This window comes from Lutzomyia longipalpis, chromosome 4 (assembly GCF_024334085.1).
Source record: "Lutzomyia longipalpis isolate SR_M1_2022 chromosome 4, ASM2433408v1".
In the NCBI taxonomy this organism is placed as follows: Eukaryota; Metazoa; Arthropoda; class Insecta; order Diptera; family Psychodidae; genus Lutzomyia; species Lutzomyia longipalpis.
Genome location: NC_074710.1, coordinates 22623909 through 22641349, shown reverse-complemented (window position 1 = coordinate 22641349; position 17441 = coordinate 22623909). Strand labels below are relative to the sequence as shown.

At 34.2% G+C, this 17441-nt stretch overlaps 1 protein-coding gene across 1 annotated transcript in view; it reads right to left on the bottom strand.

Annotated features, from left to right (window-relative positions):
• LOC129794957 (furin-like protease 2) overlaps positions 1 to 17441 on the bottom strand; it is a 97524-nt gene that overhangs the window by 29104 nt on the left and 50979 nt on the right. Inside the window, exons 6-8 of the mRNA XM_055835897.1 lie at positions 12366 to 13213; positions 8515 to 8702; positions 6370 to 6526 (exon numbers count right to left, since the gene is read on the bottom strand). Coding sequence (XP_055691872.1) covers positions 6370 to 6526; positions 8515 to 8702; positions 12366 to 13213 — 1193 coding nt within the window. The remainder of the gene's footprint in view (positions 1 to 6369; positions 6527 to 8514; positions 8703 to 12365; positions 13214 to 17441) is intronic.

Here is a 17441-nt window from a genome sequence, read left to right as displayed (position 1 = left end):
ATATATAAATAGTACAACATACATACCTACCTATGTATGTATGTTCAAAGGATCTTCCCGAAAAACATTTTCTCTTTTAAAGCAAAGCTCTTAATAATGAGAGGGTGATGAAATTAATAGTTTTGCATTGAAATCGTTTAGAACGAAATTGTTTCAAAAATGTCAAATACATGAAACATACAATGTTAATGTTTCATCGGTGAGTATTGTTAAAATATTTTTGAATTTTTTTTTAATAAATTGTATGGAAATTCGTATTGAAATCGTTTAGAATGAAATTGTTAAAAAAAATGTTTCCAAAATGTTAAAATTTCCCGACGAAACATCAGCGCGAATGTTTCATGCATGTTTCAGACAAAAAACACAATGTGACATTTTTGTTAACAGATCAACGAAGAAACCTGCAAATTTTAAGCCTTATTTATACAAACTTTTACTAAAAATTCATCATCATTCAATGAAGTGTTAATTCGATTGATCCAAAAGTTATGAAACAAACTTCTATGGGAATTTAATAATGAACATAAGTTATTATTTGTGCTTCTGTGGTCGCTAATTTGACAATGTATTTGCTCATTTTGGTTTAACTCTTGTTAATGCATTTATCTAATTTACGCTACCACAATGCGTGGGATGTACCTATCATTTTCCATATTTAATTAATAAATGTGATTCCCTCTGTTTAATTATATCTCTATCAACGCGCTATAAATTTCGTTGATTATTTAGTTAATGAGATTTTTTTTAAAAATAAATTTAATGATATTTGGTACAGTTAATATGATGAAATATTTTACAGAGCAGCAATGCCAGAAGAATTATTAAAATATCTAACTATTTGTGAGAGTTTATTTAGTATTTATGATGGAATTTCTTTAAGTTCTTTAAAAATAAAATACATAAACAAACATTAAATGCACTTTGTTATATAATTTGGCGCATATCTTTGTAAATATAGAGGCATCATCACTCTATTTTCTCTGCTAAAATTTGCATAAAGCCTGACTTTTCCCACTCGCTTTTCTTCTATACAATCAACAAATACTTTTATATGCATTCCCCGCCATTGTTATATGTTATGCTAAAAGCAATTACCCTGGATTATGAGCAAAATGTTTGTGCATAATAGTAAAGAACAAAAAAATGTGGAGGAGCAAAAATTTATTTTTGACATTGAATTTAATAAATATTTTCCTGAATTTCCCCACAAAATATCGCCCCAGGGGAATTTCCTGCAATCAATTGCCGTTACCACTGTCATTGAGAATATTTCGTGGAAGATTATCCACCCCATAAATGTGAGTACGGATGTTGAATGTCTGCCAAGTTGAGTGGAGACGCAGCTCTACCAGCCATTGTACAAATGGCCTTTCTCCATGGCGCGGAGGAATTGCAGCAAGGGGTGTTTATCTGGCGAATATTTTGTTTATTTAAGCGAATCATTCGAATATTTCATTCGAATATGAACATCTTTTGCTAAAAACCGATTAATTCAAAACCGAAAAAATCAAAAAACGTATTTAGGAAATTTTGGTTTGAATTTAGTCCTTTTTGAGTTGAATTTACTACTTTTCGGTTAGAATTAAGTCCTTTTTTAAGCTTTAATGAGTTTTTTTTTTAATAAGTTTTGTTCCTCGATCATTGAAATATTGAGATTGAAAACTAAATATAATATCGGCTTGAATTTAGCCTTTTTTGGGTTAAATTTACTACTTTCTGCCTTGAATTTACAACTCTTTAGCTTGAATTAACTACTTTTTAAACTTCAATTTTAGTCTGTTTTAGACATTAATTATGTAATATTTTTTAAAGCTTTTTGAGATTTGAGATTGCCTTTTAAGGGTTGAAAACCAAATACTTTTAGGCTTGAATTTACTGTGGGCCTGGTGTGCAGTGGATAGAGCGCTTGAGTGCGCATCCAAAGGTCGCCGGTTCGAATACAGAACCCGGCAACGCGCCTCATCCGCCAACGTGCAATTAGATCACGTTGACCGGTTGGATCAGGAGATTGATACACTCCTATCTGTAAAATGGCCCACACGTGGTAGTATCTAGCAAGGCCGCCCACTACTTCTCCGCAAGGAAAACAACAACATAATATAGGGCGGCCGGCCCTGTTCCTATATGGGACGTAGCGCCAAAATATTTTATATATTGAATTTACTACTTTTTGTTCTTTCTAGGCCTAAATTAAATATTATTAGCTGTGATTCTTTCGAATTTAAGCTTTTATTCCTAAAAATTATTTTTATGCTTCAATTTTAAGCTCTTTTAGGCTTGAATTTAGTATGATTATGGGTGAAATTACTATTCGGTTTGAATTTAGTTCTTATAAGGTTTCAAATAAGTATTTTTTTAGGCTTCTATTTCTCAATCTAAGCCATTTAGAGTCTAAAAATCAATATTTTGATTTCTCTGACAAATTATCCGAATAGTAGCCAATATTCCGAATATTTCTGAAGATCCGAATAATTTCATTCAGATAAACACCCCTTGAATTACAGACATTTTTCCCTTTTGAATATCATTTGAAAATCTCATTTGGTCAGTGTGGCGGGAAAACTGGGTGGAAAATTTAATCTAGTGTGTAAAATAAAGAGGCTGCTATACGTTGGGGAATGTCTCTTTAAACAATCACCCCCGTCCTCCACCCCCCTTAAAAAAGCGACACCATCATTATCATTACGATTTTACAAAAAGAAGAAGAAGGAGGGAGGTTAAAGTGCATTGCAAATATTAAATGGAACACTCTCTCGTGTGCAAAAGGAGGGAGGAGGTTATGTTGAATTGGAATTAAGGTTGTAACTATGGATAAATTAGTGAATTCTCCTGGTATGCAGCTTGAATTGCCCAGAAGGATTTTCCATGTTTAATTTGTAGCGACATACCCCCATAGAAGGGATGGAGTGAAGGGTAGCAGGGGAAGGTGACTTAACAAGCCTTTCCTCTAACATGGGGAAGGAATGTGAGCACCATTGGACGTGATGAATTACCAATGTTCTCTCACTCAACTACATATTTTAGTTTGTCATTGAGTGTGAAACCTTCAATTTCAATTCAAAGAGAATAATTCTTAAAACCCTAACTTGCTGAAGTTAGTACATTTGGTCAAATGTAAATAATTGTTATGAAAATATCACAAAAAAAAATCATAAAATTCCTTATATTAGGTATTTAGTTAAATTCTTCCCAGGAAAACTTTCCTTTGAAGCCCTTTTGTGTGGTCTTAGAACTTTCCCAACAGGTCATAGGTACAACACAAAATTATTCCTTTGGACCGGAAGGAAGACAATAAACTCCATTTTCAACTATATTTCAGTTTTAGAGTTAATTGTTTTGCAATGTTATCAACTTTCATGACTTTTGTTTGCCAACTAAATGCTTCCTTTGAGACAAATTCTCTCACTTTATTTGTCTTTTTTTTGCCTTTTAAGGGGGGTCTCTTTTGAGAGCTGGAGAAAATTAAATATTTTAACTTTTCATGGGGTTTTTCTTAAACTCGGTTTACAAGTGTTGGTGACATTTAAAGACTTATCATTAAAGAGTAAGAAAATCACTTTCCGCCATCTTAGATGCGACGCCATCTTGAGATTTTCCTCAAAACACAAAGGTAGGTTTTTCTCAGGATCTACTGGATGGATTTTGATGGGGTCAAAAGCAAATGAAAGAGGACATACCCGTGCAGATTTTGATGTACCAGAATTTTGAATTTCCACTCTGGGGCTGAGAAAAGTGGAAAAATGTGACTTTTTTCAGATATTTTTGACGTTTTTTCACTTTTCTCAGCCCCAAAATGGAAATTCAAAATTCTGGTACATGAAAATCTGCACGGGTATGTCCTCTTTCATTTGCTTTTTACCCCATCAAAATCCATCCAGTAGATCCTGAGAAAAACCTACCTTTGTGTTTTAGGGCAGTTCTGCGAAAAAGTCGGAAAATCACAAGATGGCGTCGCACCTAAAATGGCGAAAAGTGATTTTCTTACACTTCAATAACTAGGCTACAAATGTAACCATGATCGGATATCCAAGTTTAAGAAAAACCCCAAGAAAATGACAACATTAAAAATGTGTAAATTCTAACAGATTTCCCAAGAGACCCCCCTTAAATAGAATGCTTTTTGAATGAGCTTTTTGTACCTTTTCTGAGCTTTTTGTTACCTTGTTCGGAGAATTTCAGTTTTTAGCAATACACGTATTTCCTCTCTTAAAATTTCATTTAATTTTCCGGGAAAATTCGTATTAAAACCTCCTCAAAATTGGAAGAAGAGGGTAGTAATACAGCCAAAGCACGAGAGTGGGTGGAAAGTGAGAAAAGGGAGGTAAAAGTGGAGGAAAAGTGTTAAACCTCCGAGTATCTCAAATGTATGCGGGGAGGATGGGGACCTCCTCCCTCTTGGGGTGGAAAATTTAGAAAATTGTCAAGAAAGTTAAATTTACGAGCAGGACTTAATATAAAAGTACCACGAGAGAGGCTCCAATAAATGCAATACAATGGCCATGACGATGGCAATTGCATATATGCAATTACTCAGGCTCTTCCTTTTGCTCCCTCATTAATTTGCTAAGATCCTTTTAATGAGGTTTCCCATCCCCTGTTACCCCCAAAGGAAACTCGAGGGATAAAAAGGACGCGCCGTGCACAAAAAAAATCCTTCTAATTTTCTCAACACAGGCGAAATTGCTTATAGAGATTTCCTGACCTCATTTGCTCCTCTCCCTGCGTTGCTCCCTATCTTCTTTGTACCCCCCTCCCGCCCCCTTTCCTTGTCTTCCTTTTCTTCTCATCGCACCCGTACATCCCTGTATAGCAGGAAATGGCCAATAAACATGAAAGGACTTTTGAGGATTTCTCTGACGTCTCGGACGTTTCTTTGAAAATTGTTGATTGGTAATGCAGTTGTCATCATTGAATTATTCCATTAATATTTTTCCTTGGCATTGCTGTGTACATGTTGTGTGTATATGAAGATGTGAGGAGTACCATTGTCATGGAATGCAAATATTTTCCTTTTATCCTGTTAGTTTGAGACGACAAACATGAAACTTGTAGTTTCCTTTTCCATATAAATTAAATAACTTGCAAACAAAATGTTCAATCTTTCAGAACTTCTGTCTTCTGTACTCCTTCAGGGGGATTTTTTTTTTAACTCAAATGGGATCATTTGTTGGGAATATTTTATGTCAAGTTTTGAAAAAAAAAAAACGGTCAGAGGGAAGGAAATTAATTAAAAATATTCACAATTTAACCCTTTAAGGAGAGGATCCAGAAATTTATTAAGGGGGGTGTTTTCTGGTGCATTTGAATAAGTAGATTTTGACAATTTATGCAATTTCCACGATTTAAATCTCCAACGTTGAGGGTAGTGTTAAAACATGACGTTTCTTTTTCAAAATTTGACGTTAATTCGAAAATTTGACATTTTTCTTGAATATTTATTGTATTTTTGACGTTTCTTTTCAAACGTTTGACGTTTCTTGTACATGAAGATGTTTCTTCTTAAGTCTAATGTTCATCTATGTTATTATTTTAAATCATTTGACATTTGTTCTAATCGTTGACGTTTTTTATCAAGTTTAACCTGGTAAAAAAACGTACATACATATTTCTTTCAATTTTTAGTCATTTCCAACATTTGACGTTCCTTTCCCAACTTTTGACATTTCTAGCTTTTGACAATTCTGTATTTTGACGTTTTTGGAAAAATGATTAACTAATTAATTATTTCTTTAAAAATTATAAATAGTTTTTTTTTGTCATCGAAGAAAAACCTGAGCAGCCTGAATTTTTTTTAATGATATTTAGACATTATTTTTTGCTGCTATTGTGATGAGAGCATTTCACATCTCCGCCATATTGAAACATGTAATGGCGGGAAGAAAGCCCTTTAACCCTTTAACGTCCAACGTGAAACATAAAAACATTGAAACATGCGCTCTTTTATCGCGATTTTTATTCTATGAATTTTTTTAGAGGACTTTTCTCAGTTAGAACGTCTTCTTTGACCCCTTATGCGTGAATTTGATGCATTTGTAACATGGAAAAACAATTACATTCATAAATAATTGAAAAAATAAAATGTTTCATGTTTGGGTCAGCGTATGACCCAAAAAACCTTAAAAGGTTAAAGGCATTATTAAATTATTGTCAAAACAATAAATGTCAAACAGCGTTTAACGGCCTTTCGTTATTGCAAACATTTCCTTAAATGATTCGCATAACGAATTTTTAGACAAATTCGCAATAATCGCTCTTCAGCGGAGCCTCACTGTTTTTATATATTAAAAATTTTCTCTGACGTGGAAGTTCTCTTCAGGGACGGGATTATTTTTTTATGGAGAAAAAAATGTCTGCAAATTTACAACTCACCTGTAATCTTCAGTTTCAAACGTGTGCAACGGACAGGCGGAATAGCAGCGATTCTCATAGATGACTAAATGATGATCACAGCTGGCACAAAAGTCCGGGCGATCTTGGCACGAAGCGCAATTTGCCTCACACGGGACGCATGTGTTGTTCTCATAATCTAAAATGATGTGTCCAAAAAAAAAAGAAAAGAAATGTACGTTGTAGCACATTTTTTTTCAACTTTGCAAAATGCGGGTGGACTTTAGAAAATGTGTGCAAGGCGACAAAAAAAGTCTCGTACAGAGAATGAAATGAAAATGAATGCAATGAGTCCAAATTGCATTTTTTCATGCGAATTCATTTTCATCTTTCAAATGAATTGTGTAATGAAATCTTTCTCAGTCTGGTTACATTTTTTTGCATTTTTTTTTTCACTCAGCTCTTTTTGTCGCGCGCCTTTCGTCGTATACGTCGACGCTGTCAAAGAGCTACAACAATGAAATGCACCAATAGAGTGGGTCATACCAGGTGTTCCATATGAGGAAGAATAGAATTTAATCATACTTGAAATTATTCAAAAAATTCCAGATTATAGCTTTCGTGAAATTTAAAATCTTTATTCTCATGCTCAAAATTGTAATTTTAAGGTTTTGAGAATTAACAGAGCCTAAAGAAGGTTAAAGGAATAATAATATTGGCGCTTTTCTTCACTTTCTCAGTTTTCTTTGCCGAGGTTACCTGTCCAAAATCGAAAATCGTCACCCCATCAGCCATTTTGAAACATTTCCAAATTTTATTTGGTCTTTATCTTAATCCCTATACTAGACAGAGATCTGAAATTATGATATGTTATAGGGGGTGCTATTATCTTTCCAACGATACCTAATTTTCAAAAATTGATCAAGCCATACTCTCGCTATTTCGAAAAAGAAAATTATTTTTTCTCAAAAAATATTTGTTTAGATATTCTTCTTCTTCTTCTTTTTAAATTTTTCAGGGCCGGACGTCATTTCGACATCCACACAGCCTGTTTAGATATTTCAATGTTTTCTTATTTTTCTTTACTGTAAGGCCTAATTTCTTATGTTTCAGCAAAAAGAAACTCATATGAAACATTGTTAAAATAATCACTTTATGTCAAATCTCCTCCGTGAAAGGTAGAAGTAAAAGTTTTGTCTTGTGAAGAAAATTATATTTTTTCATGGAAAATTCCTGTTTGGAAAAGTGGAAATAGTTGCTCCAGAAAGTCATTTTTTGGGATTTACAAACGCGGTCGTTTGAGCCGGACTAGAGCTCGTATTAGTTGAAATTTACTATCTTTGAAAGTGATTCTATTGCCAACAAGCCGTTTAGCCAATATGACCGCCACAATTTTTTATCGAAAATCGACTACAACTGGAAAACGGCTTGTCCGATTTAGCCAAATAGCCAAATTACATGGGAAACGCTGGCGAGAGACTGAATAAGAATTGAGGTTAGGAAACCCATTTTTTTAATGATTTTTGTAAACTAATAGAGGGATTATGATTATTGCAGAAATAAAGACGAGAAGAAAGGATTGAGGGACCAAGTCTAATGTAGGAAGGGGAAGAATTCCCTTAGTGAGTAATTAGATATCCTAATTTGAATATGTTTTAAATAAAAAATTTAATGAAATGAAAAATTTAGCCCAAAATTGTAAGGATTGAAGCCCCCTTTGAAAAAGCCCAATTGGCATTGTACTTGAAGTTGTAATAAAATAAATCTTGTTCGATTCTGAGCAACGGGCTCTTTTTAACCAAAAATATCCATTTATTCCTCCTTTATTAAGGATTTATTTTAAAATTCAAATCTTGCAATTTATTAGGAAAGAAATAGAAAAGAAAATTAACATTTTCACGAATTATTGTAAATAGAAAAACTGCCAGAAAAAATTTTTTTTTCTTTTGCAACCTTTGGAACACCTTCACCAATCAATGCTGTGTATTATGAGGTATGTATACACAGCATTGTACAAACATACTTCATATCATTTCTGCATTTTCAACTTTTTTTTTCTGTAAATGCAATTTGATTTGAACAGACGCAACAAACAACAACAAAAAACGATGAAAAAATTGGGAAAATTGCAACAATGCAGTTAAATATTAAATATTATGTATTTTTACGTATATATTCTTGACTTACTTTCGTAGTAACCTTCAGGGCAACTCTGTAAGCACACCGCCAGGTCGATCACGTGCAAATGCGCCGGGGCGCACGTCAAGCAACTATCCTGTCCGGCACCGGCACAAGTTTCACAGGATTCATGGCATGGCCAACAAACACCCCCCTGGTTGGGGAAGCTCCTCGGTGGGCAGCGGCTGACACAGGTGCTGTTGTGGAAGGTGAGAAAAAGGTATTTTAGAAAATCATGCTGGGTGACATTCTTCATGGCTTTATGTGCGGGGATGAGACAACGACACCGTAACAGCTCCTGCTTGTGCAATTTTCACCCATCGAGATTATTGCATTATAAAACACGTGAGGTGAAAACTCAAGAATTTCCCTTGTTTAAAAGAAAAACTTTTCCTAACGGCGAGAGAGGTGGAAAAATTCTCGAAATACTTTTCCCTCTCTTGACATAATTTTTGCAATGCAGCATAAATTCCATATACGAAGAGATTTTTCATGTTGGTTATCTCACTCAGTCTTTGCCACACTGCTGCTGCCGTGAGATCTCCATAATACCCCACACACACCCCCTCCCCTTTGACATATATATGTGAATTTCTCAATGAGAAAGTGTCAAACTATTGGAGAATACTCATGAGATTAATTCACAAATTCAACAAGATTCTCCCTCCTTCCTCCTCCTTTCATCCTCCCACACATTAGAGTTCTTGTCACAGAAATTGCCCCTCAGAAGCAAAAGAATAGATAGATTTCTGTGAGACTCATAAAACCCAATATTTTCCTATGATATTTCATATTTAATTAACATCTAATGACTTCGGTTGCTCGCATTTAGCATATCAAATGGACTAAAATGAAGACAAAATTGTGTCAAAACTCCAAATTTAGAATTCAGTGGCATTCATTTTGCACAATAGTCGCTAATTTATGATAAACTAATGCTTTTAGAACTCAACTTTTCCATTCAGAAGTCATGAAATTCCTGCTAAAAAGCTCCAAAAACTTTTTAAAAAAAATCGTTAAATTGAATTATTTCTTTTAGAAGGGAATTTATTCTTTTATTTTTCATTGAGAAATTAAGAATTTTTAAATCTAAAATGTAAAATTTTCTCTGACAGGAATTTATTAAAATTGATTTAATTATAATATTGATTACCCTTAAAAGTTATTCGTGAAAGGCTTGTACAAGTTTGTAATTATTTTTTACATTAAGCATTAAGCTCTCTTCATATAAAATAAGTTTAATTTGAATTTTATTGATTTTTATTGTTTTATAATCCTGTAAAAATATTTTTGAGATTGTTGGACGAACTGAGAAAGAAGAATTCACTTCGTAAAAATGAAGAAAAAAACTGTATTTAGTATTTTGAAAAATATACAAAGTTTCATAAACAATCGCGTTTCAAATAACTAATGTGAAACTTTGGATCAAATCTTTTGATTAGAAAATTAATATTTTTTCAGAAAATTCTGCTTTAAAGCAGGAGAATGTTCCCTTTGTGTTTGCTTGTTTTTCCTGACCATAAAGTATTATTCTTCTGATCACTTACCCTTTTTACTGATCAATTTCTTTTTATCATGATCGCCATGTGAGATTTTCCTGATCAAAATGGCGGACTTTTCTAACAATATGGAACATTCCTCTTGGAATTGGAATATTTTTCTGACCAAAATTAGCGTTTTATTGGCCAAAAAAGAACATACTCCTGACCGAAATGGAACATTCTGCTGATCAAAAACAGAATTTTCTGACCAAAATCCTAATTTTCTAATCTTCTTCTTCTTCTTTTTAAATTTCTCAGGGCCGGACGTCATTTCGACATCCACACAGCCAATTTTCTAATCAAAAGATTTGATTCAACAAAGTTTTGAAACAAGTTTGAAACACGAAGCAGTTGAAGTTAATTTAAAATTCATCCATTCTTCTAAGGATTTCCTTAAAGAATATTTGTGTCAAGTTTCATTGTTCTATCTTCAAAAATAAAATAGATATCATAGATTGTCACCTACGTTCTAGACTGAGAATAATTTAACGGACAAAGAAAATTGATTAGTCCGATAGATTAATTAATTCATATGTGGAAAGATTACAAGAAAATGGCGCCAAAGACAATATAGTGTTTTCCTAGACTATTGGTTTGGAAAATGAGAAAATATAAGACAAACATAGTTAATTAAAGCCAGTTTATAGATAGAGAGAGAGCTAGAATAAGAGAAATTAATATATAAAATAAAAACTTATAAGAATATTATTACAGAAAAACCCTTCGCCATAAAAAGTTGTCATTAGCTTACATAACCTAACATTTGGGTTTTCCGGAAAGGCTGCTTGGACTCTGATTCTTTTCCCAGAGGACGCAATTCTAAGACATTTTACCTCCATAATGCTTGCAAGTTATTAAAACCCTTTTTTTTTAAAATAAAATTTTACAAACCTTTTTACAAAACAATTTCAATTCTTGATTAATAAAAAAAAAACATATAGTAATAAAATCCGAGAGAAAGCGGGATGAATGTGTGCGGGAGAGAACGCTAAAAGTTTTAACCCACTACCAGTATGGCATACGCGATAATTTTTAACATAATTACCATAATCAACTTTTATACATTATATTTCACTATGATGTTTTCCAATAGTTTTCCCTCCTCATTCCATTCTCTCCTTGGTAAGCAAAATAAATTTGCCAGGCTCTTTGAATTGCAAATTTCAAGTGAATTAGCTTTCATGGCTGAGAAATTCTCATATATCCCCCCCCCCCTCATGTTCCCCTCGAAAAACTATTCAATCCTCCTGGTATGATAAAAGTGTGCGAGAAATTTCATATTCGTCGGGTGCCAAAAAGCTTCCCATTGGATTCTCAACACATATGAGCGATGAAGAGGGAATAATTTATGAATGTACTCATTGACACAAAAGAGCATTATATATGGGGTTGGGTGGGGGGTGGGGGGGTGCTAGGTGGGGGTTTTGAGAGGCTAAGGCAAGGGGTGTTTATCTGTCGAATATTTCGATTATTTTTCGGAATCTCGACGAATAATCCGAATCTTGACGAACGGTCTGAATTTCCTTAATGAATAATTTGAATTCAAACAAATCATCGGAATTTCTTGGAATAATTCGTTTCTTCTTTACAAACAATTCAAAATTTGACAAATAATCCGAAATGTTCTTAACAAATAATCAGAATCTTGGCGGTTAATTCAAATCTCAACGAATTATTCGATTCATTTTCACGAATAATCTAAATCTCAACGAAAAATCCGAATCTTAACGAAGAATCCGAACCTTGTACAATTCGAATCTAGATGAATAATTCAATTCTTCGTCATGAATAATCTGAATCTTCTTGACGAACAATCCGAATGTCAATGAAAAATCCGAATCTCAACGAAGAATCCGAACCTTGTACAATTCGAATCTAGATGAATAATTCAATTCTTCGTTATGAATAATCTGAATCTTCTAAACGAACAATCCGAATGTCAACGAAAAATTCGAATCTCAACGAAGAATCCGAACCTTGTACAATTCCTAGATGAATAATTCAATTCTTCGTCATGAATAATCTGAATCTTCTTGACGAACAATCCGAATGTCAACGAAAAATTCGAATTTTGACAAAAAAAAATCACATGTTCTTAACGAATAATCTGAATCTTCACAAATTATTTAAATCTTGACGAAAAATCCAAATCTTCACGAATATTCCGAAGATTTTCATTCAGATAAACACCCCTTGGGCTATAAGGGTTGAAGTATGGGAGAAATATGTGAGATGTTTTGACAAAAGCTTTGAAAGCGAGGGAAATTCAATGAGCTTAACGTGATTGCAATTTGACAGGAAGGGGCGAGGTGGACTTACTTGTCAAGTCTGTAGTGCTTGCAGGCTACACATTGCGTAGGTCCTTTCCCATAGCAGCCCTGTTGATCGCATTCAGGATCACAGTCATGGAGGACAACTTTGTTGTTTGCGTCCGCCATTACGTTCTCGCGCTGAGTTGTTGGGATGTTGTGCCCGCCGATTGTGATGTAGGCCTTATCCTGGGAGCTAGCTGCTCCGGCGTAGATATTTTGGTAGTTGACGTAGCCAGCATAGAGATCAGGGGCGTAGTAGTTGCCAACAAGGGGTTGATTCATGTCAGTTTCCGTGGGAAAGACAAAAGGATTGGAGATACGTGGAAGGCCACTACTACGAAGGCCTTCATTCTTCAGTCGAACCGGATTGCTCTTGGTTCCGTAGAAGATCAGCTGCCATTTTGACAGGATTCCCGGCTGATTGACGCGGCGTCGTCCGCCATTTATAACCTGCAGCGTCCACCTACCTTCGGCCTTTTCACCCCAGAAATGAACACTGAGGAAGGGCCAGTCGTCAAAGTTGGACTTGACAACGTCCCGTGGGCGCTCAAAGAGGAGCGTACTCGTTGTTCCCATGGGGGATGTTAGGAGAATTCGGAGATTCCCACGTGGGAAGAAGCGCAGCGTAATCTTGCACTGCACGTGCTCCAGGAAGCGCACCTCATTCACCGTCCCAGCGCACCCATTGACATCCATATGCGTCTGCAGGGTGTACCCGTATGTCCCATCAATTGAGCGTTCCTCATTGATTTCGCGGCTCTTGCAAATGTGCTGCGGCGGAACAGTGGTCCACTGCTCGGCGACGCTCACAATAGCCCCGGCATCCATTAAGCCATAACCAAATTTGTGGCTAACCTATAAAATATGGATAAGAGGATACGCCGTCAAGCCAAAAAAAACCCACCTCTTCACAAAATCCACCCTTTCCGCAACCCCCCAGCAAATTGATCCCAATTTCATTTCATTAAGTCTCATCAATATAGCCGGTGTATACACACTCCATTTAAACTCTTTAAACTCTCACCATTCCCAATATTGGTGACCAAATACCAATTTTCACCTCAATCCCGAATTGGCTCAATATACATTCGCATGACCAAAATTTAATTTGCATTCAAATGCAACAGAAGCAATTGAAAGTACCTCCACGCTCTTTTTTTTACCCCTTCCTAGTTTTGTTATACATAGTCTGAGAGATATTATGTAAAAATCCAATTACATTCAATGTCGTGTTTATAAGCATTCGCTCTCGTACATACAATTCGCAAATCTCTGGTGCAATGCTCTCATATTTCAGCAAAGTTGGACGAGAGCTTTTTTTTTGCCTCCACTTTACCCAGACCAAGAAGGAAATGTTTCACAAGAGATTCTTAACAGTTCACTTAAGTTTCAGAAATCACAAAAGTATCTCATTCACAAGAGAAGTCAATAATGGGGAATTTGTGGTGAGATTCGTTTGCTATTTTAGGGGCGTTATATTGACTTTATATTTTACACTTTTTACCTTCTTGATCAAATCTATTTATAGACAAGTTTCTGGGCAAGAAAAAATTATGTGTTTGTTAAGGTAAATTTCAGGTGATTATATCTCCGGCTGTGGTTAACCGATTTTCAAAAATTCACCATTTTTGTAAAGGTGAGAAATTCACCTTTCCAAAACTGGTAAGTTTTTGAAAATCTGTCAAACCGTTTTTACCTGACAGGCATTTTAGTAAAACTAGGCGAAAGAATTTTCTTTCAAAATTTACGAAATTATTTTCACAAAAAATTACATTACAAGAGAACTACGTACTTGATGAATTTACTTTTAAAAGTTAGTGGACATGATTATCTATCATTTGAATTCGAGTTTATTCAAACCGGTCAACCACAGCCTGAGATATACTAAAAATGATTTTGTTACTATATTTCACGGCTTGACCGATTTTTAAAATTTTCCATATTTGGAAAGGAAATTAAATTACCTTTCCAACGAGAATCTATTTGTCTAAATCGGTAAAGTAACGGTCACTATGCAAGAGGTCAAAGTTAAGAAATTGTTTTTAACCCTTCGTTTACTATGAGGGGTAGGTAACCGACGTTAGAGCTATATTTCGATAAATTGCGCCTTAGTTCTTAGAGATATAGAACCAAGCTTCTGGAAATAAGTTCTTTGGTTATCTGAGAAGATTGTGTAGAAATTTGAGGTCAATCCGACCACCAGAAAAAAGTTATTAACAAAAATATAGAAGAGGGAATTCAAATATTGGTGTAACGGTCAAATTTATTCCAGTTTTCTTCCATTGTCACTCTTTGTCTCTTTCTTGAGGATCCTAACCTCAAAAAAATTATTGAAAAAATCGTCAAAAAATCAATTGAAACATTTAGTTTTGTGTTGTAAAATGGACAAAAGACTTCTTAGGGAGTACCAAGGAGTCTATTAAAGTTCATTTGAACGAAAGAATTTGCTTTTATAGCGAAAAATTCTATGGGGTCGGTCAGCTACCCCAATAGTAATGCGCGTTAATGTTTTGGTCACAGTATACGAATGGTTAATGGAAGTTTAAAACCTAAATTTCCATCTTATTTGAAACTTTCCGTACTATTCAGTGACCAAGAAATACTAAAAATTTCATAAATTTCTAATAAAATATCAAGGATTTCTTAGTCGCAGAATGGGACCCATTCTCTGGTTCTATTTGAGCTACAATAAATAATGAGAATTACTGTAAAATGGGGTGAATGTTTTCAAGTTTGAGAGTCTTTAGCTAAAAAACTATTTGAGCTAGACCTATGAAATAAAAGCGAAAATATAGGTCTTCCCTTCTACTTTAAGGATTACTATTTGGTCATTTTATATTTATGCAGAATTTTAACCTCAAAAATCCATATGAAAAAAACTGAAATGTATGAAAAAGCAGTCTGCGTAAATATAAGATGACCCAATATTTCAGTTTTTCACCGCATGATGCTCCTTTTCGTTAATTTAAAAAAAATAGTCCTGATTCTATTCACCCCAACCTTGGAAAATTATTCGAATGCAAGCAGTATAATTAAAAGCAATTCCTTCTACGAATTCCTTTGTGAAATTCATTTGATATCTCGTTACAATATTGTCCTTTTGACTGTATTCAAATTAGAAACAAATATTTGTTTATTGCACCGGAACAATATTGCGCGGAGGGGTGGAAATGTTAAAAACTATTTCGGGAAAATGTCAAATTGATTTACGGGGAAATCTGGCATTAGAGTCAATACGTGAGAAATTTTCACGCAAGTACATATTTTAGTAAATTCATAATAAAGGATTTTATCCAATAAGCTAATGACGAACGCCCTGAGGGGGAGGGGGAGGGTGGTGTGAGATAGGGGTCACTGCTGTTACAATATGCAGCGTTAGTTTGGTGTAGGATCCACAATTAGTAACACAATTAAACACTCACTCTAACAATATTCATCTAATTTGCAGCATTTTCATCTCTTACCCCATTTTCCCTATCAATTAGTTATTTAATAGCCACGGTGTGGTTGAATTTTGCTCGTTTGCACGCCAGGTGTGTTATTATATTTTACTCTTTATGCGATTGTTTGAGTTTACAACCATCCCCGTTGCCCCCCTTTCCCCTCGTTGCAATGTGGAATTTGGTTTGCCTATTGCCACCATTTCCAACTAAATAGAACCAATAAAAACATTCGCTTTTAGAGGCATTTAAATTAACTCTTTTTTTTGTTAGGAATAATATTGAATTTCAAAAATGTTTGATGGAACAAATTACAAAGAAGCACTAAAATTTTTCCAAAATAAAAAGCTGCTGAAGCCTAAAGGGGTGAGGGAGGGGGTGTGTGTGTGTGTGTGGTAATGCAAAACCCACCAAAAGCACCAAAAGTTTGAAAATCATAAAAGCTTGTAGGAATTTACATCAACAGTTTATCATATTTCACCTTGAGAGTTATGTTAATTGTTATGGGATTTCAAAGAGACGCTCTTCAACTTCAAAATGTCACACACTGTGAAGAGCCGTACTTAAGAAATTTAATATACTTCACGTAGGTTTTGGTGTTAATTTGAAACATTGTTTGTAATTTAATTTGAATTACATACATATATAGATTAAATGTATCAAAAGAAAATATTTTAGAGGAGGAAATTAATTTAAAAGTTAAAAAGAATGTTTAAGAGAAAAGATGGAGTCTAACGGCTAAAATATTTAAATTTTGAATCTAAAACAGATAAAATCTTTTTGAGCTTCCGCAACTTTTAATAACCCTACGAAACAAAAAAATATTGGAAGTTAAAATTAATTTTTTAACGTCTGACAATTTTTTATCGTTTGACGTTATCTTCCTAACGTTTGACATTTTTTCTAAGAATTGATTTTCTGTTCCTGAGGTTTGACGTTTCATTTCCACGGATTGACATTTCTTGTTGCAGTGCTTCCGCCAAAATTGATTCATTGAAACATGTTTGAAACATCGGCTCAATTGCTCAATACTCTTAGAAGACACTGAAGACATTGAACTATTTAACCCCAAAAATAGTTTTATGCACGTTTCAATAATCAAAAAGTTCGACGTTTTGTTATAACAAACTAAACAAAATGCTAAAATGACTAAACTAACAATTAGCTAAATGAAATAGGAAAGCAACGTCAAAAGACAAAGCAATTGTAAGTTATAAAAACTTCAACATTCAAAGAGCAGTGTCAAACGTATGAGAAAAATAAACGAAATGTCAAACTAATTTTATTGATATTTTTTAAATAGATTTCTCCCCTGATTGCGGATTCCTAGAAAATCTCATTGAATTATTTAACACAAAAAATAATTTTATATGTTTCAAGAATCATCAAGTTTGGCGTTTCTATTCTAACGTCTGACTGAAACTTGCAAGATGCATAAAACTATTTGAGGTTAAATAATTAAATGATATTTTATTCGAATCCGAAATCAGGAGCGTTGTCAGAAATCTATCAAACGATTTTTTTTTAATTAGCTAGACTTTTCGAACGTCTAAGTTTAGTTTTAAACGTTTGACGTTCCTTATTTGACGTTTGACATTTCTTTTTGAATGCCGAAACTTTCAAAAGCTTAAAGCTACTTAAAG